Here is a 27,638-nt window from a genome sequence, read left to right on the forward strand (position 1 = left end):
CTAGAACTAGTTACAAAAGAAGAGGTGCAAGTAGATAAGGGAAAAAGAATGATACATCTATCAAGTTTGGATTTATAAAAAAAATTTACGAATTAAGTTCACCATCACTATTAGAAAGAATAGAGAACCTATGATGTTAATATAAGAAGCCTTATGTTGCTTAATATTGGAACTCTGTTGTATGTTGGTTGCCAAAGTGCTCTCATAACAAACACCGTCTTAAATTATGAAATAAACTTTTTTACAAATATTGATTTCTTATTCATTAAAAAGAATGGGTACAATTCTTTGTGTATTTTTACTTTGATCTCTTGTGAAGTGGATCTACCAATCTGATGGATCAAGTAGCAGTTCCTAAACAAGGTAATAGTGGATCCTTTCGTATGATCGATTGACAAGGTGAGACTCGTATTGATCTTTGATCTCTTGACGAGATCACCTATTTGCGGACTTGAGGAGCGTGTTTTCAAATGAGACAATAATTGATCTTTGCATGATCAACATAACGATTTGCCGTAAGGTGGATTGTTTGATCGTTGATCTTTTTGATAAGATCATCTGATTCAAGGGCTCAAGGAGTGTGATCCGAACGTGGTGGTGGTAAATCTTCCAAATTATCAAGTTGCTGATCTGTGGAAGAGGAATTTGTTTCTAATCTTCGTGGGTAGGAGCTTGGTCATGAGATGATGATTGTTTGAGCATAGAAATTATCATGCAAGAACAATAAGAAGGAATTGATGTTCTAGATATATTTGATCAATTGTTGTAGACCAGAGGCTAGTGTGATGTAGCCTTATCTTCAAATTTTTTTTGTTGTCTGTTTTTCTCAAGAAAGGCCACAAGAACATTTATAGTGAAATTAGGGTTAAGTGAAACCCTATAGTTTTCTTGTCTGACAGGTATCAATATATATAAGACTTATGGGGTGAGCTAGTTTAAGCCCAAAGTCTAACTTTTCTTAATGAAGCCCAATCTTTTACTATTCGACTCATTGAAATAATTAGTCAAATAATTTATTTTATTTTGAGCTAATTAAATTAATTTGGGCTTGACATTCTTTTTACGCCTACAATGCCCCCATTCCAAGAATAGGTGGTACAGGCTTACCATGTAGGTTTGGAGTTTTATTTTAATGGACTAATGTATGTTTCTATTTCTTTAAAGGCACTCTAATAATTGAAACAACTTGCACTAGGTCGACATAAGCTTGACCCAGTTTGTGAGGTTAGGGTTTTTATTTTGTTTTTTTTGATGCACAACATGATACACCTTCCTATGTAGCCAAACTCTTTTTCAAGGTAATGCCTCCTTTTTTTTTTTTTTTACCTAAAAGAGGGCGGCACCTCTATTTATTTTATAATAAACCTCACTTTGGGAGATGAATACCGTGTTACAAGATAAGTACAAGGGAGATACAGAAAAATAAATAAACCCTCCTTAGAAACAACACCAAACACAAACTAAATTAGGACAAACAAACTAACAAAAATAACAAGAAGATAGAAACACAAAAAGAACCATAAACAAAAATCAAAATCACCAAAACAAAACTCGAGAGTTAAACTAACGACGAACGGAGTGCGACCCCACCTATCCATCCAAAGAATACCTTTTAGATAAGTGGTGAATGTGTTGTTCTTCGTAGATTATAATCGTTTCCCATTTCTCTCTTCTTTAGCAAGAAAATCAGTCGCCATTGGCTTCCCTAATTGATGTGCCACCAGACATTCATTCCTTCTAGCTCACTACGAGCCCCTCCAAAAATCTCAAAGATAACAAACGTACCATCTACCTTTCGAAGCAATCAACTACAATTTGCGAGTTACTTTCAATCCATACATTAAAATAATGCAATCGTTGCACCAAACGAATCCTTCCCGATGCTTTTAATTCTGAACTATTATTCATACCATTGCCAAATATCTTGAGAAAAGCCGCCTTTGCCATGCATGGCAATCCCGAATTAATTCCTCCACATCCTGAAGACCCGGATTGCCCTACAGCTCCCATCACAATAATTTTATACCCTGCTGGAGGTTTAACCCACGAAATAATTTTTTCAAGGCCTGTCCGCAAACTCCCTGATGCCTTAATTTGAAACTCGTTCAAAAATCAATGATGTCCAACTCTTAATTTTTGAAAAGAATTGGTACCTCAGCTATAAAATAACCTAGAATCGAACACTTTCCACATCTGATTGCACTTTGATAAATGCTTCCATTCTTGCTTTACATCTTGATTCCAGAGGCCACCAGCAATCAAACACAGAATCAGCCCGATTAAAATACCTTTAAAAGACGATTTCGGGCATAGTGGGGGGGGGGGGGGGGTGGTAAAACCAATTGCCTTCTGTTTTTCAGGGAAGGGGACGTTGGGAAAGGAATCTCAAACACCAACACTAGCCCGACGCCAAACCTCTAAGCCAGTCCTCGCTAAAGAAAGAATATGATCAATGTTTTCTGACTTTCTGTACGCAGTAATCAAAAGTTGAAGCCATCGATATTCTTTGGCTGAATTCTATCATCTACACCAAGCATCATAAACCAGACTTCTCCATAAACACATTGAGATTCTTCTGGGCAATAAAGAATGCCACAATAGTCATTCATACAAATTATCACTTCTACTCCTCACGCCTCTCAGCCGTTTTTCTAGAAAAATTACATCAGGGGCAGGTTCCAAACGAAAAATAATGCCCATTTACCGTGGCACCTGATGCGAAATTTCCATTGTTGTATCGGCACCAACCAAATCCAGTATAAATCAGAGTACAATAGTATTAGTCAACAATCCTTAATACACAGTGTTCTTATTACAATATCCTCAATGCTCACATATAACGAGCCTGATGACAGCCACTATCAAGCAGTGCCTCCTTGATTTATGCAAGTAAGACATTGGTCATGGTAAGTTTTCCATAAGGCAGAACTTTGTTCACTCTGCCAAAATTGACATGACTCCTCCCCTTTACCACTTGTTGCGCGTCAACTAAGAAATAGTTTTTGGTCTTCAACTATTCATAGGTAATCCAAAGAAAATCATTGACCTATACATGTAGATACTACTTTACTAAAAGCTTAAGTCTACTGAGTGGGGGCCAAAAATAATTTATCAAGATTTAACACTCCCCTACACATGCAGCCTAATAGCACGTGGGTGGAGATATAAACACACAATAAGTAACACCTATTATAGTGAATACAATAATTTTTTAAACACTACACGGTAAATGTGGGCAACGAGACTAGAACCTAGGACCTCCTGGTAACAAGGTTTGGTACCATGTTCGTTTACCCCTTTACCTAAAAGCTTAAGCCTTTAGGTTGTGGGCCAACAATTTATATCAAGCTATATATATATATTTCAACTCTTCATGGATAAGCCAAATCAATCATTCATATATATATTTATATAAAATATTTTAATGCAAGTTACACAGATACATGCATTACTATTTACTTCAAACAAACATACATACATATACACGCACACACACACATGTATATATATATATATATATATATATATACACACACACACACATATATATATATATATATATATATGTATGTATATAAGTTTGATGTCATTGATTAATGGTATTAAATTTGGTTTTTTTTTTTTTGGTGAACCTATTTTCCTTTTTATGAAACTTCAATGGACATGGGTGAAGCTTTCATTCACATGCATGCTTAACTAATTGGCGATATTTTCCAAAAATTAGTTTTTGATGCCCAATGTTGACTTTATCATTCTTATGGGGAGTTATCTTTTTGTCCAATTGTCTATTGCAAAAGTGTTAAGCTTGTTGAGGTATGTTATGTATTTATCCATTGTTTGCACTTTTTTCTTTTTTAATCAATTATGTCATAAGTAATTATCCATGATACTGCCAATGTTACTCTTATACCAACACACTTGAATGACATTTGCATTGAAATTTGAATAATGTGAATGTTTTAGTTGGCTTCCACGTATACACCTTGACTTGGTCTCTCACAATATGGGTTAATCACCTAAGTCTCTACCGCTTAGATAAATGGACAATAGATGAGAAAGATGAGGTGGATTCTTTGGTGTCTAAGAATACTAGTAAGGGCATCAATAAAATGGTCACCAAGTTGCAAAAGAGCCACCATGAAGAAAAGGCAATTGCGCATTTTCTGGTTACTTTGGGTCAACGTGTCGATTCATGCAAGACGTGCTGGGATGAGTATAAGTCTTCTAAATATTTTGCTCTATGTGATGCTATTGTGAGTGAGCAAAGTTTATTTTGGGAAGAAACTAAGAGATTCTATTTGCTGTAGTTTATGGTGTTGTAGTGGCTTAATTATTTGAATATGATTAGCGCCCTCACATGGTTCGGGCTTTTCGCAAATTAGGGTGCCTAGGCACCAACTCTCTTTGCACGTCGTATATTTCTATCTATTTATGGGATTTAAAGGTGAACAGGGGGACTTCCCATTATTGGTGAATTTTATGATGAAATGAACCCAAGTATGGAGAAATCTTTGGACTTGACGAGCATTCTGAGCTTGTCCTCCCTTCTAGTTGTAGAATTTTTCCTTATGCTTACCATCTTGTGAGATCGGCAAAGACTCATTGCAAATTATTTTGTCACCACTGAGTTACCATTTTGATGTTGGGTTGAGATTTTAATTCCATAGCGATTTAGCATACAACAATCCATTTTGTAGAGGCCCTATCAAGGATAGACGATCTGCAAGGGGTGCACATATTTCTTTAGGAGTTACAAAACACCAGACAATAAAAGAAGATGAAGTATTTGGCGACTTAGACCAAACACTGGACAATAAAAGAAGATGAAGTATTTGGCGACTTAGGGGTCAACAACAATGATATGGATAAAGTGCATTTGGCTACATTTTGGCAACTTGGCTATGTACTTTTGATCCTTCTAGTGACATGGGGCATTTATTTGGCTGGAAACATTTAGAGGGACATGCCTAATGGCTTGAGCTATTTGATTTTGTCTTGCTATACCGGTCCTAGCCAATGTTTATTGTGGCTTGAACCAAATAGCTAGTTTTGAGGAGGGCTTGTGCTAATTTTCAACAATACTCCCTTGGCATTATTTGTATGCTTTGATAGTAACATGTTTTAAGACATATGATGAGTTTCGTGTTGCATTAATCACTACTCTGATGTGCTGTTATGGAGGCTGTCATTGATGCAAACTATTTACAACAGCTAGGAGCCAAGAAATCTTCTAACAATTGAGCGCATTTTCTTGGAAAACTACCTGCCCAATTGAGTCTTTAAGAATGGAACTTGTTGATACAATCAGCGCCTTAGTCCGATTAGATGACTTCAAGTACATGGTGAACCTCCGCTCTTGTTACCCAACATTGAGGTGAGGAAATTTTTATGTAGTAGATACCTACAATCCTCACCGCTTTGGTAGATAGTTTGGATATTGACAAGATATTTAGGGAAATTTACTAGGATATATATAAACTTCGGAAATTGGTTCGATTGTGGTCATGCAACATGTTCAGAGGCCTAGCATGTGCACCGATTTCCAACCGTTGATGATAGAAGGTTCTAGTAGTTAAGTTGAGGGTATAAATGATATCATTATGGATGTACCTTTGCACTTGCATGATTTTCCTAAGAAAGAGGTGGTTCCTTCAGATGTGTGATCAGCTAATGTTATTGACTTCCAAGCGCAGAAGCTGTCAAAGTAATACAAGGGTAAGTCCAAGGATCGAATTCACGCGGACAATGGGAAATATGCAAGCATTAAGGTCTAAGTTATAACACAAGATATCAGATTCCTATTTATGGTGACAGGGAATTTTAAACTAAATAATACGCTACGGGATTAAAATAATAATCTGAAAAATGAAAAATGAGGCTCACACGCTAGTCGGATTTGAAGGTAATGATGAGTCTAAGGATCTAAAATTACCAATAACTAAACAATTCAAAGGGAACACGTAGAAATTAAATTGCAATTGTAAAAGACAATTAATTAAACACTTGAGACGCAAGTTTCGCCCGTTTCCGATTTGGTAATGGATGTTCCTCTAATTTCCTCTTCTCTCCATCACTTTCTCATTCTGAGAGATCATGATTGGATAATTTAATATAACATTCAAGCCCGTTATTTTAGTATAATCCAAAATACTCAACATATTGTATAACAAATTTAAACAGTGGAAGAAAACTATTAAAAATCTTGTTACTAGTTCAAGCATCAATTGTGCTCTCACATTTACAACTGATCAAAACCCAGAACAAAGAATTTTAATTTTTCTAAATATAAAATGAAATACAACCCAGCAAGTTAAACATTAAAGTTCTAGGGAAAGGAGGAAATCCAACCAAAAACGGTCATGGGTTACTCCTTGAATCTCAAGATAAAATTTAGCCTAACATGTTTGCAATCCGAAATTTTCGGAACAAATTAAATCAAAAATAAATCATTGCAACAATAAAAATAAAAGGACAATAAAAATAAAGGGATAAAGGAAGAGAGGGAGAGAGGAAGAGTGGGAGAAAATTCCAGCTTTTCGAAGAACCCAGTTGCTGCCGAATGATGCTGAATGGCTGAACCAATGCTGCTGTCCTGCCCTGTGGCTGCTGCCTCCTTGTGGCCGAATGGTGTTGGCCTGCGCCCCCCTCACGGCTGCCTCTCCTTTTCTTTTATATTGCTGCTGTTCTAATGTTTATTTCCCCACAAAAGAAGCCCTGCAGCCTTGGCCCCCTCAATCTTCAATTTGTAACCTAATTCTCCTCTTTTGCATGGCCCAATTTCCTTTTGTGCTGCCGCATGGATTTATTTCCCACTCGCGGCTGCCTTTCTATTGGACTTCACGATTGGCAGAATGGCATGCTGCTTCCTTATGTGCTGCGGCTGCCCTAGTGCTTCATGGACGGCCCACCAGCTCAATGCATGGCGGAGTATCCATGCATGGCCCATGCAATGTTTGTGCGCTGGCCCAATAAAAACCCACTGCTCCTCTTTTTATTGCTCAAAAAGCTGCTGTATTTGCTTGTGGCTGAATGCTTCAAGCACGGCCCAATTAATTCTTTTTGAATGGCCCAATTTGATTTTTGTTCTTCTCTTTTTTAGCCCATCATTCTGCATGACCCTTTTAATTCTGCTCTTTGGTTGCCCAATTTTTTATCATCCAAAAATAAATACCTTGCAATAATTAAACATAAGTGCTTGTAAATTTAAGGGCGACAAATGGAATAATGGTTCTAATGTTATCAATTAAACTCCACTGCTAAATAATGTGCATAACTAGACTTTTAATCCAAATTGCAATAATAAATAAATACATTTAAACACCGAATTATGCACTTTTGACACTTAATCAATGTGTCAAACACAAAGAGAGTGCATCTTAATGTTGAATTGGGGCACCCTGTTATAGATGCTAGTGACCATGATAGTGATCAATGCAATCCACAGAGGCTGAAGAAGCATAAAGGAGATTTGTGCCCAAAGAAAGCCAAGCATGTGGCTGATTGTAATTTGTAGGTTGGGACAGAAGGCCTCGAGTTGTCATCAAAGCTCTCGTAACCAAACTTTGGCTAATTGTCCAAAAGGTAGTCATGAGTATTTCATTATTTGCATTTACTCATTTACCTTAAATCATATTTATTCCCCCTTTTTTTTTGGCCACACCATTGGTTCTGGCGACAATGAGGATGCTCTATCTATTTAGACATTGTAGGAACAAGAAAAGAAGAAAAAAAAAAGACAAACGAAGATATTTTGATTGATGTGCAAAATATTCCAAGAGAAGAACCCTTGATGAGTGAAAATTCTATCACATATGCGGGTCAATAAGAACTGTTAGGCAGTTAGTTGCTAAAGGTTTTTAGATCAAGATTTGCTACAGTGCCTTTTACAACCATCCCCTTGTAGTCACTTAATGTTTCAGACTAGGAGTTGAGTACCATGCCCCCATGGAGATAGTAGTTGACCGTGTTCAGAAAAAAATTCCTTAGTTTAGTCATCACTACCACAAACATTGAAACATTTATTCCAAAGACGTGCATCATTATGATTTAAAAAATTCATGAGAGCACATAATAAATCAAAACTCCATAAGAAACAGAGAAAGAAACATTCAATGTGAAAAAAAAAGGTGTAAGAAAAAAATCTCTTTAATCATCTAGTTTGAGGGCTTGAATAAGCATTGCTTTCTCTCCATTACTTTTTAACTTCATTGGCCTCTCCCAAGTCTTCATTAGCCACAGGAGGGACAAGATCTAACTTTGCCACAGTTGCATGCAAAGTAGCCACATCATGTGTGGCACTCTCAATCGAAGCAGTCATGGAATCAATTTCTGCTTGTGTTTTCAGTGTCTCCTCCCTAATCGAACATAGTCGTACTTCAAGTGATGTTCGCTCTTCCAACGCTTTAAGAGATTTGGTACGAATATCATATTGTTGTTGTGTGGATGCCAAAATGGACTCTGCATGCTTCAACTATTAAGCTGGCCCAACCTTTCATTTCTCTAACTCCTTATGGGACGTACAACCCTGCAATTGGTTCTCCAAGTGAAGTAAAGCTTTGTAGAACTTGCAAAATCATTTACAATTTTCTTCAAAGGAATAGGATCATTACCTAGCTTATCAATGCTAGAATGTATTGCGGGAGCGTCCTGAAATATTCTTTCAACACACTTAAAAGGAGCTATTTGTAGGGCATTTAGTAATTCCTCCCCATACCCTTTATCACCTTGGCAAAACTTCTAGAAGAGTACTCTCCCAGGGAGTAGGTTGATGTATAAACAGTCGGTGTTGCCTCAGTCAATCTAACCGTACCACGTTTAGATGATCTCTAAAAATCATCCTCAATATTGTTTGCAACTTTAGTAATAATAGTTGGCACATGATCAACTACTATCTCCATTGGGGCGTAGTACTCAATTCATGGGTCCGAAACATTTAGTGGTTGTGAGGAGATGGTTGTAGAAGGTACTGTAGCAGATTTTGATCTAAGAACCTTTGGCAGCTGACTGCTAACAATGCTCCTTGACCTGCATTTGTGATAGATTTTTCACTCACCAATGGTTCATTCTTTGGCATGTTCCACATATCAACCAAAATATCTTCATATGCCTTTTTCTCTTTTCCTTGTTCCAACAATGTCCTAATAGGCAGAGTATCCTCATTGTCACTAGAACTAATGGTGCGGCCTAAAAAAAAGGCATAAATACGGATTAAGGTAAATGAGTAAATGCAAATAATGAAATACTCGTGATTACCTCTTGGACAAATTGACCAAGGCTTGTTTATGCTGGCATCAATGACAAGAGGAACTAGCGGGGCTTCTCTCCCAACCTACAATCAATCACATACTAGACTTTCTTTCAGGACAAATTTCTATCTTGCTTTTTAAGCCTCCAAGGATTGTTTTAATCACTGCTATAGTCAATAGCATCTAGAACAGGGCTCTCCAATTCAACATTAGGACACACTCTATTTGTGTTTGACACCTTTGGAGAACCAACGCTTTCTTCGGAAAATCATGCGATTGCAGAGGGACATCCATGATGATATCGTTTATACCTTCGACTTCACTACTAGAACTTTCTATCATCAAAGGTTGGATCCTATTTGCTTTTGTGCATAAGTTGTGGAGACACGAAAATCTGTGCAATGTTATCTTTCAGTAGAATCAATACAAACAAACTTTTATAGAAATATTCTTTAGTAGCACTATCTACCATCAAGCAAATCGTTTTGTAACATGAAGATGATCATCAAGAGAAATCCATCGAGGGACAATTACCTCACAAGATGGGCCCCCAAACATGCTTGCATCGCCACAACCTAACCAACTCCCAATGTGTGGTGGTTCGTATATCCCTAGTCAATTCTCCTTGAATATCATGTCAATATTTGAGCTGTCTGCCAAAGTGATGAGGACTACAGGGCTCCATTACATAATTTTTTTTCCTCCTTAATGTTAAGTCACAAGAGCGGAGGTTCGATATGTACTCAAAGTCATCTAATCTGACTTGAGCACTGATTGTATCAACAAGTACCACCCTTAAAGACTTGATTGGATGGGTAGCATGCTTGGAAAATTTGCTTAACTATTGGATGATTTCTTGGCTCTTGATTGCTGTAGATAGTTTGTATCGTTGGTAATATCCATAATAGCACATCCAAGGAGTTGTTGGGGCATCGCTAGACTCATTGTATGTCCCAAAACATGAATGTATCCATGCATACATATAATGCCACAAGATAACTACTAAAACATCGGTCAGGGCCCTCTTTGAAACTAGCTATTTGGTTCAAGTCATTATAAATACTTGCTAGGACTGGTATAGTAGGACATAATTGAATACCTTGAGCTATTAGGCATCCCACTCTAAACGTTTATGGTCAAATGAATTCCCCTCGTTCACTAGGAAGAGCAAAAGTACATTGCCAAGTTGGCAGAAAATGCATCCAATTGCATTTCATCCTCATCATTATTGTTGACCCCTACGTTGCCAAATACATAATCTTCTTTAGTTCTTTCAATGTCTACTTGCGATGTTTTGTAACTCCTTAAGGAATATGTGCATTTTTTGCAGATCTTCTATCCTTCATAGAACCTCTACAAAATGGATTGTCATATCTAAAATTGCCACGAAATTAAAATTCAATCAAAGACCGGTGACTTTTATGATGAAGTGACCCCAGTAATGGTAATTTTGTGTGATGAGGTGATTTGTGATGATTCTTTGCCAATCTCACACGATGGTTGGCATAAAGAAGAAATTTGGAGCTAAAAGGGAGGATAGGCTTGGAATGCTCATCGAGTCTTGTGATTTCTTCATAGCTAGGGGCCACTTCATAAAATTCAACGGTAATGGGATAGAAATTTCATTGTGAGAGGTGTGGGGGGAGTCAGTTCTTGAGGACCATAATTTGCAGAAGCTTGAATCATATAAGGGCACCAATCATATACAAATAGTAAAGCTACTACGGTATCATTAACTCTAGTAGTTGATAGTCTCTCAGTTTCTTCCCAAAATAAGCTTTATCCAATCGCAATAGCTGCCATCGTAGGGCGCAAAACCTCTAGTAGACTTAAGCTGATTCTAGTGTATCTTCGCATGAAATGATGTGTTAACTCAAAGTGGCTGGTAAACGCACAATTGCCTTTTCTTCATGGTGGACCCTTTGCAACTTGATGAGAGTCTTATTGGTGCTCTGTTGGTGTTTTTAGGCCTGAAAGAAATCATTTCATCACTCTCTTCTATCATCCATTTATTTAAGTGGTAGAGAGATGCAATATCTAGACCTCAATCTTTAGGACAACTATCGATTGTGGGTGTATGATAAGGACATCATGTTGCCTTTTTGTCAGCTTCATGTATGCTATTGCGTATCAAAATTTTTTTTGCAACCGTCCTTTACCTTGAAATGCTCGCTTTGTAAAATAAAGATATTCCTCAAAAGGAGACAACGCTTCACATGCTCCTCAACAATGACCAACAATGATCTACTTTAGAAGCTGCTATCTATTAATTCTGTATGTCTACACTTGCTCACAAAAAAAAAAAGGAAAAAGAAAAGAAAGAGGAACCTAGAAATAAAGGGGCAATTCATAGATGAGCATTGCAAGAAATTAAAAAAAAAAAAATGCTTGAAATAGATCACGAAGGAATATTGGGATGACCTAGTTTGTCATAAGCAGTGCACATGATATTGCCAATATTTTACAATGATGAAGCACCTTGCCAAAAGAACAAGATCAAGAAGTGTCTAAGCTCGTCATCCATTTTGCCAAGGTACGAACTTGGTAGAGGTCAACCCTTGAATAATACTTAGGATAATCAATCCATATTGCAAGGGACCTAGTTAAGATGCAAATCCAAGAGTGATTACACCTTGAACAAGACTTAGGGTGGTTAGCCCATGCTGCAAATGACCTTGTCGTGGTGCAAATGTCGGGGTGGTCGGCCCCTGAATGCGACCTGGGGTGGTCAACCCATATTGCAAGAGACCAGGTCTAGGTGAATTTCTAGAAGCCAAACAAAGTATTTATGTTAATGAAATTTCAATGTTGATGCCATTCAACTATGTTGTCAATATAAGAGTAACATTGGCAATAATATAGACAATTACTCATCACCACATAACAAATTAAGAAAAAGAATGCGAACAATTAATAAATACATGACATACCTCAATAGGCTTGACACTTTCGCAGTGGACAATTGGACAAAAAGAGAACTCTCCAAAAAGAATGATGAAGACAACATGGATGTCAAAAATTAATTTTTGGTGATAATACCAATGAATTATGCATATGTGGACGAAAGCTTGGGTTAGGCCCATTGAAGCTTCATAAAAAGGAAAATAGATTCATAGAAAAAGAAAAATCTAATTTTAACACCATTAATCCTTGACATCAAACTTTTATACGCACACACACACACATGTATATCTATATGTTTGTATGTACATATGTATGTTTGAAGTAATGCATGTATCCGTGTAGCATGCACATGCTAAAAGTAAAGAAGGTCTTGTTTCCTTGTATTGATGGAGCAGAACTTGCATTAAAATATTATATATATGTGTGTATATATGTTTGATTTGGCTTACCTGTGAAGAGTTGAAGACTTAGAATTGTTCTTGGTTGACACGACAACAAGTGATGGAGGAAGGAACCATGTCAATTTTCCATTCTCTTGATATTTCTGCATTGGCTAACGAGAGTAGAAGTGTTGCGAAGTTCTACTTGAAGGAAAACTAAACAATTAGACAACGCACAGTGTTTACTTTGTAGAAATCATGAGAGGTGTAGCCCTATTAAAAAAAGAGATTGCTTCCTAGAAATCATAGGAGGCAATGCCCTAATAAAAATGGAGAAAAAAGGTGTGGCGACTTATGAAGGAGTATTTATAATTGTCTATTAACAAAAAAAAAAAAAAAACCCTAACGTCACAAAATGGGTCAGGTTTATGCGACCGAGGGCAGATTGTTCATGCTTGTTATAGTGCCTTTAAAGAGAAATAGAAAAATATATATGGGCCCATTAAAAAAAAAAAAGAAGCTCCAAGACCCATATTTACTACATGGCAAAGCCTGTTCACAGCCTAGTTTTGGAGTGGGGACATTTGTGACATTAAAAAAAAATTCCAATGCCTAAAATTAATTTTATTAGTCGAATAAAATAAAATAAATTTATTTGACTAATTATTTTAATGAGCCCAATAAATAAAATGTCGTACTTCATTAAGACAGTTGAGCGATGGGCTTGGTTAACAAAATACAACTATCTCACCCCATAAGTCTTACTCATATAGACACATGTCAAAAGACAAGAATGTTTTTAGGATTTCACTTAACCCTAAAATTTCTCTTATAAATAGTCCTTACGGATTTTCTAAGGGGATTCGAAGAAAGGCAAACAACAAAAAAACTTGAAGAGAAGGCTAAATCACAGCCTAGCCTCTGCTCTTCAATTGCATCAAATGGAACTAGAACATCAAATTCCTTTTGATCGTTCTTGTGTGATTTGTTTTGCACCCTAGGCCACGTGGCAGATCAAGGCGTTACAGAAAGTGTCGAGAAGAGAGGATTTCCTTTATGATGGAATGATCATTGGAGGCATCCTTTGGCCACAACCAAAGTGCTATCTCCTAGCTATATGGTCTCAACATGATATTTATCAAGATTGAGAATGAGGAGAGTACAGAGGTCACGGTCGATTGAGCGAAATAAGTTGAACTCTTCTTGGGTGAACAAAGAAGAGGATAGAGAAAAGAGCAAGAAGGAAGTAGAAGACTGATGACATCAAATCCTTTACCATCATTTCTTAAGATACTAAGAGCATTCAAATATGAAAGTTCTAAGGTCTAATTAAATTATGTGGCAGTGCCCCTCTCTCTCTCTCTCTCAATATATATATTATATAAAGCAACTCTTTACGAATTTTCTAAGGGGATTCAGAGAAAGACAAACAACAAAAAAACCTGAAGAGAAGGCTACATCACAGCCTAGCCTCACTTTACCTTGTATTTTTAGGCTGTAGAAGAGTCCTCCTATTAGGGTTTGGAGAACTTCTTCAGGAAGGTTAAGCCTGCTTAGAAATCCTGCGTCCATGTCCCACATGGATGCCCCTTATGCTACCAAACAACATTTATTTGTGGAAGTAAATCATCTTTGTGTCTTCATTCTTTTAAGAAATATAAAAAAAGAACAAAATTTTAGCAAAGTACCTTCCTGTGAATATTAGAGTATGAACTTCTTTAATTAGTAATGCCACATTTTTACAAAGTAGAAAGAAGTAATATGCACACAAGTAGTCATGGAATTCTTCTTTAAGAAGCACAAGAAGTGGTTTGCACTTGGTTGATGATAACTAAAATTAGTTAAAGTGCAGGTTATGAATCAATAGATCATATATATATATATAAATTTTTCAATTCTCCTGAAACATGCTCATTTGTTATGGTTATTGTAAGTCAACTTTGGTGACTTTGAGGGGTTCAAGTTTCCATAAAATTGGTAGTTGTATGTAGCCCCACACTCCTATATTTACTGGAACATTTAAGTCTTTGCTAATGTCTCACTGCTTTTCAAATGTCAGTTATTTATATGTTCAACAATATTTCTTTCTCACTTTATGATTTGAATGACAGGTTATTGGGAGCTGTTGTTGTGATAGCAGCAAATGCTGGTGGTGCCTGGACACCTATTGGTGATATTACTACTACAATGTTGTGGGTACATGGTCAGATATCTACATTGCAGACAATGAAGGTTTTTTTTATTGTTTTAATTAACTTATAAGCTTTATGCCCTCATGTTTTTGCATTGCTGCATGCTCTTTTGTGGGAGTCCATGCATGATCCAAGTTGATTTATAGCCCCTCAAAGTTAGACCTTGAGGGAGCTTTTTTTTTCCGAGCAAAGGAAGGATATGTTTCATGTTTCAGGGATGGAGCTGAAATTGGATATTGCCTTCCTGATGCCATGTATAACTCAGACATGACTGTCATTTGAAGAAAACCAGAGTTCTGTTCACTTCATTGCAGTGGTGGGCGGTTAATCAAATTAGTTATATGTGCAAGCATGCTGTGAATTGGGATCCTATAATGAACTGGTCATCATCTTTTGTGGCCAACAAGATAGGATAGTGTGACCAGATAATTTTGAGAATGCACTTTAAAAGTCTGGTATGTTGTCTGGTTAGGATCTACACAGACCAAACGGTTATAAAGCATCCCATCTTTCTAATTTTTGGCCCGGCTGACTCCTTAGATGAGGCCATTGCAGCAGCAGGTCTTATATTACTGGAAATGTGCTGAATGTCCAATTAGTTTCAGTCAGGGGGTACTGGGTTTATTTATCTCATCACCATTGTCTCCTAAAGTTCCACGAAATTGTTGAAATTTCCATCGAAATTTCCAGTTTCCATCACCCTTGAAATTGAAATGGCAGTCAATTTCCATTGTGCATAATTTCCATTGAAATCTCTATGAACCATCTGAAATTTATTGAAATCTCGAAATTTTAGTGAAACTTGTCGAAATTTTAACTATGCACTAAAATTTCATTGGAATTCAAATGAGAGATTTAGGAGTGAAGTGAAGTTTCTGTCTTAATTTTTTTTTTTTTTTTTTTTATCAAAACAAAAGATCATGCAAGAGCTTTTGAAATTATATGAAAAAATAAACTTACAACAACTTTTTAGTTAACCGTTCACGTCTAAATTACCATTATTTGTATAATAAATCTTACTTGAATGATTTATGAATTTCATTTGTATTAACTAAATATGTTTAATGCATATTATCTTATAAATATGTTTGATCCACATACCATATTACAACTTTTCCACCTCATACACAACATAGATGTACTTTTCTTGTAATATATTAGTCCTAAAACTTACATTATTAAGTTTGTTAACCATTTCTAAAGTTTCACAAACAATTCCATGCTTTACTACTAATTTCCGTTATTTTTTCAAATCAAAATCAAAATTGAAATTGAAATCAAAATATCTGTACTTTTGGAGCTTCAAAGTTTGAGTTGAAATCGAAATTTAAGACCTTGCTCATTACCCTTGGACAAATTTTATTTGTGTAGGAGTCATGGTTGGAAGTTATTCTTGTCGGCCCGGGTGCGTGTCTAGGGGGGGGGGGGGGGTGAATAGACGTTCTGCGCACTTTTCACGGATATGAAAATTTTCTACAATCACAAAATTATCTTGGCAAGATGCTAGAGTATTATATCACAGTTTATATTCAAGGCAAATAATAACAAGCAAGCAATATGAAAGAGGAAGGATAAGAAAAGTTTAACACGGCGATATTAACGTGGTTCGACACCAAACCTACATCCACGCCTTGAGACCAACTCAAGGATTCCCCAAATCCACTAAGCAACCCTCCTTCATTGGCGGAGAAGCCTTTACAACTGCTCACCAAGAGCTGTACTGTGGTGTTCACCAAGAAGCACCTTTCAATGGCTCACAAAGAACCTCCCAATAATTTGAAAGCAAGTAGATACAATGTAGAATGCTCCTACTTGAGCTAATGATACAAGTATAAACCTCACACTATCTTTCAGCAAGTGATATGCAGACAAGAATAAGTAGCAAGAGAGTTTTGAGCAAGTGGAGATGAGAATGAATGCTTCAACTAACTTCACTAACAATAAATGCTCAATCAATGTTTTAAATAAATGCTGAAGGGCTGTATTTATAGCCAAGGTGACGAACTAGTTGTTTGGTAGCCGTTGGGCATTTATTGAGCCAAGACAAAATGATAACTAGCCATTTTAGACTCATTTAATGCGTTCTGTCTCCACCAGAAACCGTCAACGGTTTTCCTAATCATTTCAGAAACCGTTGCCGGTTTTCTGTAAGGAAAGCGGTCTTGACTCAAATCGTCATCGGTTCTCTTGTGCACTTTCCAAATCGTCGCCGGTTTTCTGTAGCCAGCCTCTTTTTTCCAGAAAACCATCTAAGCACTTGTTTTAAAACATTTATTTGGTTGCTTGACCAGTGTTTAACTAAAATGAGGACCAAGTTTGTAAAATGTTGAAATACTAACTGGTTAAAAAAAAAAAAAAACTTGTCCTTATAAAAGTTTGTTTAGTTGTAGCATATCTTGCAAAGATATGTTTGAATGCTAATTAAGTCTGATAATCCTATGAACTAGCATGCAGATGCAATTGCTCAATCTCTTGCTGAGTGTTCTTGCCAATATCATGCCGTAAGAGTTCCAAGGGATTCCTACCTCACACATAACCCAGTACATATAATCCTAAAATGTGGACTTCAATTGGTTGTGCCTTTGAGTACTCCTTGTGTATGTCTTTGCTTATAACTTCATCAAGGTTCATCTGATTCTTATGCTTGCTTTAGAGTTCACTTGGTTATCTGCACTGACTTAAGGAAAGATATTAATAAACTAAAAAACCACTAATGTGTTGTTATCATTAAAACAAAATAGAGTGAGGAACCTTAGCCACTAGGGCTAACAATTCCTAATTCCTTTTCATTTTTGGCTTACAGGATTTGATTATACCTTCTGCGGTTTCTCTGGCTGTCCCGCTGGCTCTTATGTCCCTTACAAGGTATGCTTCTTGCAAGCTCAAGAAAAAACACAGAAATTTGGAGTTTTAAATTGCCATGGTACTCCATTGATAATGTATGAAATCATATAACCTTTTTTATTTTTTATTTTTTATTTATTTTCATTCAGTGAAGTCAATGGGAAAAGACAGGATTCTCCCAATGTTTTGGCGTCTGAACAGATGGCTCCTAGGGGACAGCTTGTTTTCTCTGTGGGCATTGGAGCTTTGTTATTTGCTCCAGTATTTAAGGCCATAACTGGTTTGCCTCCTTACATGGGTATGCTGCTTGGACTTGGAGTTCTTTGGCTTTTGACTGATGCTATTCACTATGGTGAATCTGAAAGCCAGAAATTGAGAGTGCCGCATGCTTTATCACGCATTGATATCCAGGGAGTTCTTTTCTTCCTTGGAATCCTTTTGTCTGTTAGCAGGTATGCACAAACACATCCTTACTTTCTGTATACTGTTTTACACCATGCTCAGTTGCACTCATTCGGTTGGTGTTCACTCAGTATGATACCATAACCATTGCAAGAGACTATTTATTAATTTTTACTATGCCGTCTCTCTGGAAATGTTCACACTATTCATTTAAAAAGACTCAATCGCCACCATATTCACTTCATTGGTGACTTCTATTTATCATAAAACATTCATATTTCATTATGAAACTTATGGCACAGCCAAACTCAGAAATTTGGCACAATAAGGGTGTATCACTCAGGCCAGAAGTCATATGTTCAAGTCACAAAAACAGCCCCTTCAAACCAAATGTAGAGGTAAGATTGTGTACATCTTGCACCCCTGAGCTGTGATGTGGGAACCTTGTGCACAAGTGTAAATCTTTAGAAGTGTTTGATCTTGTAAATCTTTATTACATTTCCAGAACAGATTCTTGGTGCTGGGACTATAAGCTTGTGTTTTTAGTTGTTTGCCCATTCATTCCCTGATGGTGTGGCACTAAACTGACATTTTTAAGTATAGAAAAGTCAACAACTTAGTTTTTGAAAGGCCTGATAAACCCCGAAATCACTTGAACCATCCCAAAAGTGTTGGGAAGGGCAGCAACAACTGGAAGACCGTGAAAACGCCATGCGCAACAGATGCGCTGCTCCAAGAGTGCTGGAGAGGTCCCCACCATCCCCTTCAGTAAATAATATATTGTTATAGTTAAATATGATGACAATTGGATTAACGACCGGTTGGTCATGGGTTTGAGTGCAAGGAAACAACCTCTCTGCATAAAAGTAGGGGTAAGGCTGCGTACATTGTGAGTGTGACAACCCTCCCCTTACCCTCGCGAAGCGAGTAGCCTTTGTTATCGTATATAATTTAGCTATTAATATTAGATTTACGCAATATATTTACCATGTATAGATGCTGAATATTAGGAACACGTTAGACTTTACTTTGTATAGCATAATATCTACTTTCCTTCTAAAGATTGGCTATTACTACTTTCCTTGTAAAGATTGGTGATTTGCCTTTATAATGAGAAAGGGCGGAACCGCGAATGGTCAGTTTTTTCCAAACGATTTCTTGACTTTGACATGGTATCAGAGCAGGTTTCTGGTTTCTTACCTGTTTCTCGAATTTTTTTTCACAGATTTTTTTTTCTCGGGGGTCTGTGTTTTGGGATTTCGGTGATTTCTGTTGGTGGTTTCGACGCTGTTTGTTGCTGCTCTTGTGGATTTCGGCACTTGGTTTGCGAGTTTGTGGTATTTATTTTGGTTGTCGGTGCTTTCTGTGGTGAGCTTGTGGGTTCTATGTGTTGAACCTTTGTGGAATATTTTTTTCTTTTTGGGCTTTCGGTCCTTTGTATTTTTCAGTGCTGGGTTTTTTTTGTCTCTTCATGGGTGCTGGGATTTCTTGTTTGTTGGCATCTTCGGCAACTTCTTTTTGGGTTCTTGGTGTTGAATTTTTGTGGAATAGTCTTTGTTGAATTTCTAGGAGATCAGTGTTTCTGTTGTGGGTGGAATTTTTTTTTTTTTGTGATTTCTTGTATTTATCTTGGTTAAATCATGTCTTCTAGCGAGTATTTTGGGGTCCGTTTTATTGGCAAAAATTATTCTACTTGGGAGTTTCAGTTTCGATTGTTTGTCAAAGGGAAAGACTTGAGGGGTCATATTGATGGGATTGGTCCCGCACCTCGAGGTGGCGACGCTCTGTCTAAATGGGTAATCAAGGATGCTCGGGTTATGACCTGGATCCTTAGCTTGGTTGAGCCTCATCTTGTTCTCAATCTGAGGCCTTATAAAACTGCCGCTGACATGTGGAATTATCTATATAAGGTTTATAATCAGGACAACACGGCTCGGCTTTTTCAATTGGAGTATGAGATGGCTAATTTCACACAGGGAAGTCTCTCTATTGAAGAATATTTTTCTGGTTTTCAAAATCTTTGGGCTGCCTACTACCTATTTAGACATTGTTTATTCAAATGTTCCCGCGGCAGCTCTCTCTGCTGTTCAAGCAGTGCATGAAACAAGCAAGAGAGATCAATTCTTGATGAAGATTTGTTCTGACTTTGACATTGCACGTTCTAATATGATTAATTGTTTTCTGGTACCATCTCTGGATGCTTGTTTGAGTGAACGTCTTCGCGACATGGAATGTCGGGCTACTGTCAGTGCCCCTGTTACTGTGGTTTATGCAGCACAAGGGAGGAATAAGGGTCGAGACATGCGTGTTGTCCAGTGCTATAGCTGTAAAGCCTTTGGTCATATTGCTCGGGATTGTCCCTAGAAGTTTTGTAACTACTACAAGACACAGAGCCATATCATCTCCGCTTGTCCCCATTTGCCCTGAAAGGAAGCAGGGTAGTGCTTATCATGCCTCTGCTGGTGCCTCTAGTTGTGAGAATTGTCATAGACAAGGGCATTCAAAGGTTGTATGCCGAGTGGGTGAAAGGAAACAGAAAATTGGGGATAGACGTAAGGATACAAAAAAATGTTAGACAAGAAAATCGACAAGAAGTTTGGCGTGTGAAGCTTTTGGATAAAGGGAAAGTAGTTCAGAGAGAATTGATAGATCCATGCATTGTTGAAGAACCTTTAGAGGTGGATCATGTTCAAGAGGGTGCAATGACATCACAAATTTTGCCAGTAGTTGAGAGAGTTACGCAAAGTGAGATGGAAGAGGGGGAGTTTGTTCCTGAAGAACCGAGGCCTAATAAGGGGAGTTCTGCTTTTAGAGTCTTTGTAAGCCAAATAAGGCAGTATGACTCCTCGGTCACTTTGATGTTTCCTAGTGTCAGGATGATAATTACATAAAAACCTCTTTAGGGGAGGGTGAGTGTTCATCAGTCATTGTAAAACTCACTAGCAATTGTCAACGTGCTTAGGCTGCTTGCCTCCCTCGCTAAGTACAACATGTCAACGGAGGATTTGTTAATGAATTACGTTTGCTTCAATATTTACTGCTTACTTGCCACGACTTTCATGAATTGATTACTATTTCCGCTGCTATCTGAATGAATGTTAATGAAAGTGCTTTGTGGATGAATGTTGGTAAACGATAGGCTGGCTAGTTAAGCAAGAGTGCTTTAGCTAGTGCCGCACGGCCCTTCACAACGGTGTGAAAATAGTTGGACCGTGACATTTGGTATCAGAGCCAAGTCGGTGACACTTGGTGAAAGCCCAAGGTTGAGTTGCTACGTGAATTCAATTGCCTTCGTTGTTGGATTTGGAAAGCTTTGGTAAGTGACCATGGCACCAAACACTGTTGAGAGGATCAGCGTGCTGGAAGCACAGGTTGAGACAACAACCAACACTATGGCCGCGGAGGTGGCCCAGATGAGAGAACTTGTTGATGGGGTGATGGGATCACGAAAACATCAAACAAGTTTGATAGGCAACATCAGAAGGCTTTCGCTACACAGTGGAAACTTTGTAGTCGCGGATGGCCGATCTGGATGCAAAGGTGAATCTGATGGTTCTTGCTATGGGGAACTCCAACACTCCAGGAGTTAGCAAGACCAAGGTGCCAGAACCCACGACGTATGGGGGTGGCTGGGATGCTAAGGAGTTAGAGAACTTCTTGTTTGATGTGGAGCAGTACTTTCGCGTTGTGAGGATGGCCTCAGAACAGGTAAAGGTGGATACTGCAACCATGTACTTGATTGGTGATGCCAAACTGTGATGGCGTACCAAGTACAGAGAAATTGAAAATGGAAGCTGTGTAATTGATAGTTGGGCAAACTTGAAGAGAGAGCTAAAGGCCCAATTCTTTCCTGAAAATGTTGAGTATAATGCAAGGAGAAAACTGAGAGATCTCAAGCATACGGGGTCGATCAGCGAATATGTGAAACAATTTTCTACTTTGATGTTAAATATTCGGGATATGTCGGAGAATGACAAGTTCTATTTTCTGGAGGGGATGAAACTATGGACAAGAACTGAACTGCATAGGCAAAGGGTTCAAGACTTGTCAACTGCACAAGCGGCTGCAGAACGCTTGATAGACTACGCTGGTGATGAGACTGCTTCGTCCAAATGGTTTGGCGGAGAGGGAAACAGTGGAAAGTCTTTCAAGAATGGCAAACCCAAGAGTGGGGGAGCCGACTCTAAATCATCAACCTCACAGGAAGCTTCGTCGTATCAAGGGTTCAACACACCCAATGGAAAGGGGAAGAGTAAACTTGAGTGTTTCTTGTGTCGAGGTCCTCATAGAGTTTTTGAGTGCCCTCACAAAGCATCTGTTAATGCTTTACAGGCTTCCATTGCAGAACAGGCAGTGGAAGACGATGGGGAAGAGGATGATGCCCCAAGGGTGGGTTCAGTGCGGTTGGTGAACGCATTGGAAAAGTAGGCAAAAACACCGAAAGTTACACGAGCAAAAGGGTTAATGTTTGGGGACTTGAGGATAAATGGGAAGAGTACTCGCGCTATGGTGGATACGGGGGCTACTCATAATTTTGTTTCGTAGTTGGAAGCATGGAGACTCAACTTAACCTTAGAGAAGGATACAGGACGCATGAAAGCAGTTAACTCTGTAACCCAGCCTACTCTAGGAGTAGTCAAGCAAGTGACTATAAAGCTTGGACAGTGGGAAGGTCATGCGAATTTCATAGCGGTGCCATTGGATGACTTTTCAGTCATTCTAGGAATGGAGTTCCTAAGGGGGACGAGGGCAGCGCTGATGCCTTCGGCTGGTTCCCTGTGTATGATGGGAGATCACTTTTGCATGGTGCAAGTCGTTGCAACGAAAAGAGATGACGGGAAGTTCCTTTCAGCCGTACAACTCAATGAGGGATTGGGTAAGGGTGAGCAAACACGTCTAGCCACGTTGGTGGTAGACAGAGAAGTAGGCCAAGAGCTGGAGCCTACGACCATCCAAGCGGTGTTGGATGAGTATAAGGAGGTGTTGCCGGATAAGCTGCCTCACAATTTGCCTTCACAACGGACTGTGGAGGATGAGATCGAGTTGTTATCAGGAGTGAAACCACCTGCTAAAGGGCCATGTCGGATTGCGCCTCGAGAGATAGTAGAGTTGGGGAAACAGCTTGATGAATTGGAAACGGGATGTGTTCGCCCTTCCAAAATGCCGTTGGGAGCGTCGGTGTTGTTTCAGAGGAAACATGAAGAGCATCTACGGAATGTGTTCGACAGGCTAAGGGGAAACAGTCTGAATGTGAAGAAGGAGAATTTCTTTTTCGCTCGGCGGAGCAACAAATTCCTTGGTCAAGTGGTTGAACAAGGTCATATCCGGAGGGGTATGGAGAAGGTAAGGATGATTCAAGAACGGAAGATTCCCACGACAGTGAAGGAGTTGCGTTCCTTTCTTGGCCTTACTAGATAGTGCAGGAAGTTCGTTGAGGGGTATTCACGGAGAATGACTCCAATGACAGAACTATTGGAGAGGTATTATTGGCCGCACACGTGGGATGATGTGGTTGATTATACCAAAACTTGTCTCACTTGCCAACAAGACAAGGGGGAGTGGAAGAAGTATGGTACTTTCATGGCCGCACCAAAGTACTGTTCGGCAGAAGAGACGACACAATTGTTCCTTGTGACTGTTGTGAAACATTGGGGTGTTCCCCAAGTTATTATTTGTGACCAAGATTTAATGTTCACTGACAACTTCTTGATAGAGTTTTTTAGGATATTCAGGTCACATCTTGACATCTCTTCGAGTTATCACCGATAGACAGACGGACAGATGGAGAGATTGAGAGAGCTGTTAGATGAATACTTGAGCCATTTTGTCAATGACAACCAGAAGAAAGACGTGCAACTACTTGATGTGGCTCCATTCTGTGGCAACACCCAAAGGCGCTCAACAACCAACAAGAGCCCTTTTGAGCTTGTTACAGGCCAGCTGCTGCTGTTACCTCACACAGTGGGTGAGCCGTACAGACGAAAGAGTCCCAGGGCGTACATCTTCACCAGTGAAGGGAGACAGAATGCAGAGTTTGCCTAAGCCTATCTAAAGAAAGCTTCTGAGCGGATGAAGAAGTGGGCAGATTAGGAGAGAAGACCGCAGTTTCATGTCAATTGCCTCGAGCCATTCAACGCCAACACCAATGACCTGAGTAGAAGTCAGTCAAATAGCGCAAAGTTGAAGACAGTGCAACTTGACAGACATGAAGTTGAAGTGATCCTTTAAGATAGAAAGTTCATATCCTCAAGGAAGAAGCGGCAGAAGTTCCTAGTGAAGTGGAAGTGCCTTAATGACAAAGAAATCAGTTGGATTTTCCGCGGAAGATATTCAATCGTTCGTGGACAAAGTTGAAGTGTACCTACTGCCAAAAGTCTACGAGGACGTCGACCGCATAAGTGGGGGAGAATGTCACGAGCTAAGTTTGTTCAGGGCATTATGCTTGCCTGTAACCGCTTATCTCGTGTGCTTAGGATGAATTTCCATCATGTAAATACTAGTGTAGGATTATTTTTTACTAGTAGAGTCTTTGTAAGCCAAATAAGGCAGTATGACTCCTCGGTCATTTTGATGTTTCCTAGTGCCAGGATGATAATTACATAAAAACCTCTTTAGGGGAGGGCGAGTATTCATCAGTCATTGTAAAACTCACTAGCAATTGTCAACGTGCTTAGCCTACTTGCCTCCCTCGCTAAGTACAACATGTCAACGGAGGATTTGTTAATGAATTACGTTTGCTTCAATGTTTACTGCTTACTTGCCACGACTTTCATGAATTGATTACTATTTCCGCTGCTATCTGAATGAATGTTAATGAAAGTGCTTTGTGGATGAATGTTGGTAAACGATAAGCTGACTAGTTAAGTAAGAGTGCTTTAGCTAGCGCCGCACGACCCTTCACCACGGTGCGAAAATAGTGGGATCGTGACACTTAGGCACGTCTAAAAACTGTTTACAAAAGTTAATGAGGAAATTTTCGCCTTCTATTTTGGTTCTTTCAGAGACATTTTCTGATGAAAGTTTGATGTCGCAATGGGCTGACTTTCTAAATTTTTTGAATTTTTGTGCGAATGCATCGGTGGTGGGTAAACTTTGAATGTTTTGGGAAGAGGAAGCGCACTTTGAATTACAACATATGTCTGATCAAGTTATTTCGGGTATTTTTAGTTCTGTGGACCAGAATTTCTTGGCTTCTTTTGTTTATGCTAAATGCTGGCAAACAGATCGCCGGGAACTTTGTAATGATTTGGAGTTTGTAAAGAGGGATGATTTCCCTTGGTTAGTGGCGGGAGATTTTAAAATCATCCGTTCAGATTTGGAAAGTATTGGTGGTCATATGAGGCCGTTATCGGCTATGGAGGAATTTAATACTTGTTTGGACAACTGTGGTCTTATGGATTTGGTTGCTACTGGTAGCAACACGTCTTAGTGTAATGATCATAGTGGAAATTCTCGGAGTTGGGAAAAACTGGATAGGGTCCTCTATAATTCAACTCTTCTTCAATCTTTGCCATATATTTATTTTGAGTATGGAAATAGGAGGACTTTAGATCATAACCCATTGATTATTCGGTTTCATAGAAATTTGTATCGGTATGGTCCTTCTCCCTTCAGGTATCAGAATATGTGGAGCACTCATCAGTCTTTTAAGTCTTGCGCGGAGGAAGCTTGGGGGGAGGAATCCCATGGCGCGAGCTTAATTAGACTTGCTGTTAAATTGAAGCATACAAAAATTGCAATCCGAAATTGGAACAAGTAGGTGTTTGGACATGTGCATCAGAACATTAAAAAACTAGAGGAAAGTGTGGAGGTTCTAGAGGTTCAGCTTCAGGAAGGGTATTCACTAGAAATTGAGGAATATTTCTTCCTTTCTAAACTCGAGTTGGAAGCTTGGGAAAAGAGGGAGGAGATTCGTATTTTTCAGCTAGCCAAAAAGAAGTGGTTGGAGGTGGGGGATAATAATATAAAGTTCTTTCATACATTTGTGAATCAAAATAGGAAGAAGGCTATGATTCATTCTTTGAAGCTTTCGAATGAAGAAGTGTTGGATTTTATGGAGGCTATTCATGAGGGTGCAGTAAGGTATTTTCAAACTTTCTTAACAGGTGCAAGACCCAGTCGAACAGCTTACCTTGATGATATTATATCTCCTATGCTTTTTGAAGAGGAGAATATTGCTCTTTGTCATGCTCCGTTCGAGGTGGAGGTAAGGGATGCTATTCTTTCTATTCTGAGAAATAGTAGCCCAGGTTTGGATGGTTTTGGTTCGGTTTTTTTTCATGATTATTGGGATATTGTAAAAGAAGAGGTGATCAATGCAGCTAGAGATTTTTTTGCTGGTTTCCTCTTCCTAGATTTTATTCTGCATCTTACATTGTTCTAATCCCAAAAGTTTAGAATCCCAAGAGTTTTGACAAGTTCAGGCCTATTAGTCTTTGTAGTGTTATCTACAAAATTTTTTCAAAAATTATTGTTGCAAGGATGATAGGTTTATTGTCTGCATTGATTTCTCCGGAGCAGGGAGCTTTCATTCCCGGTAGAAGTATATTTGAAAATATTACATTGGCACAAGAAATGTTCATTCTCTGCATAAGAAGTCTAATGGTGGAAATGTAATAATCAAAGTAGACATGGTTAAGGCTTATGATATGGTTGATTGAGATTTTTTAAACTTGGTTCTGAAAAGCTTTGGATTCTCCTAGAGATTCTGTGGTTTAGTGGCGGAATGTGTTTCCTTTCCTTGGTTCTCCATTATGATGAATGATACTTATAAAGGTTTCTTTAAACCTTCTCGAGGGCTTTGCCAAGGAGATCCTTTATCTCCTTATATGTTTATAATTTTATAGGAACTTCTTTCTCTTCTTCTAAAGAAAAAATTTATGGAGAATAAGATAGGGGCTTGCTATCATCCTCGTGGGGCGCCTTTAGTGTCTCACCTACTCTATGCAGATGTCATTTTTATTTTTGCCAATGGTAAGAGAAGTACCATTCAAATGCTTATCAAGACTCTTAAGAAATATGAGGATTGATCTGACCAAATGATAAATAAAGACAAGTCAAGTATTTTTTTTGTCAAAGAGAATTGCTTATGCTCGGAAGCGATCCTTGTTAAGGATGACTGGCTTTGCGGAAGGAGTGTTTACTGCTACATACTTGGGTGTTCCTTTGGTATCGGGTCGTCTTATGGCCCATAGTTTAGAGCCTCTAGTTGCTAAATTGAGGAAAAGATTAGCGGTTTGGAAATTTAAGCTTTTATCTCAAGGGGACCGCTTAGTTTTAATTAAGCATGTTTTATCATCAATGGCGGTTCATCAATTGGCGGTAATTGACATTCCTAATATTGTCTTCACAAAGTTAAATTCTATGTTATCAATTTTTTTTTGGAGTGGAATAAATCTGTGCAAAGATCTCGGATTTGATCAAGTGGAGATTGCCTGTGACTCTCCTTTGTTGGTTCAATGGATTAATTCTAGTAAGTGTTCAGCTTGTAACTTATGAGAATTTTGGGAAGAGTTTGTGTTAGCATTGAGAGGTATACATTACAAAGTGGAACATGTTTACAGGGAGGCGAATCAAAGTGCGAATTTCTTTGCCAAGTAGGGTGAATCTGGTATATCTCGATCATATAGTTGTCAGGATGAGCTTCCACAGCAAGTCAGGGGAATGATTCG

The 27,638-nt window shown here is 38.5% G+C and overlaps 1 protein-coding gene across 2 annotated transcripts in view; it reads left to right on the forward strand.

Moving 5' to 3' along the window:
* LOC131156144 (sodium/proton antiporter 1) overlaps positions 1-27,638 on the forward strand; it is a 59,015-nt gene that overhangs the window by 28,147 nt on the left and 3,230 nt on the right. Inside the window, exons 6-8 of one of the 2 annotated variants that reach the window (XM_058109594.1) lie at positions 14,641-14,761; positions 17,525-17,586; positions 17,715-18,017. The exons of the other annotated variant lie outside the window; for it this stretch is intronic. Of the exons in view, the coding sequence (XP_057965577.1) occupies positions 14,641-14,761; positions 17,525-17,586; positions 17,715-18,017 (486 nt within the window). The remainder of the gene's footprint in view (positions 1-14,640; positions 14,762-17,524; positions 17,587-17,714; positions 18,018-27,638) is intronic. 2 annotated transcript variants of the gene reach the window in all.

Source organism: Malania oleifera, chromosome 5, assembly GCF_029873635.1.
Source record: "Malania oleifera isolate guangnan ecotype guangnan chromosome 5, ASM2987363v1, whole genome shotgun sequence".
Classification (NCBI taxonomy): domain Eukaryota; kingdom Viridiplantae; phylum Streptophyta; class Magnoliopsida; order Santalales; family Ximeniaceae; genus Malania; species Malania oleifera.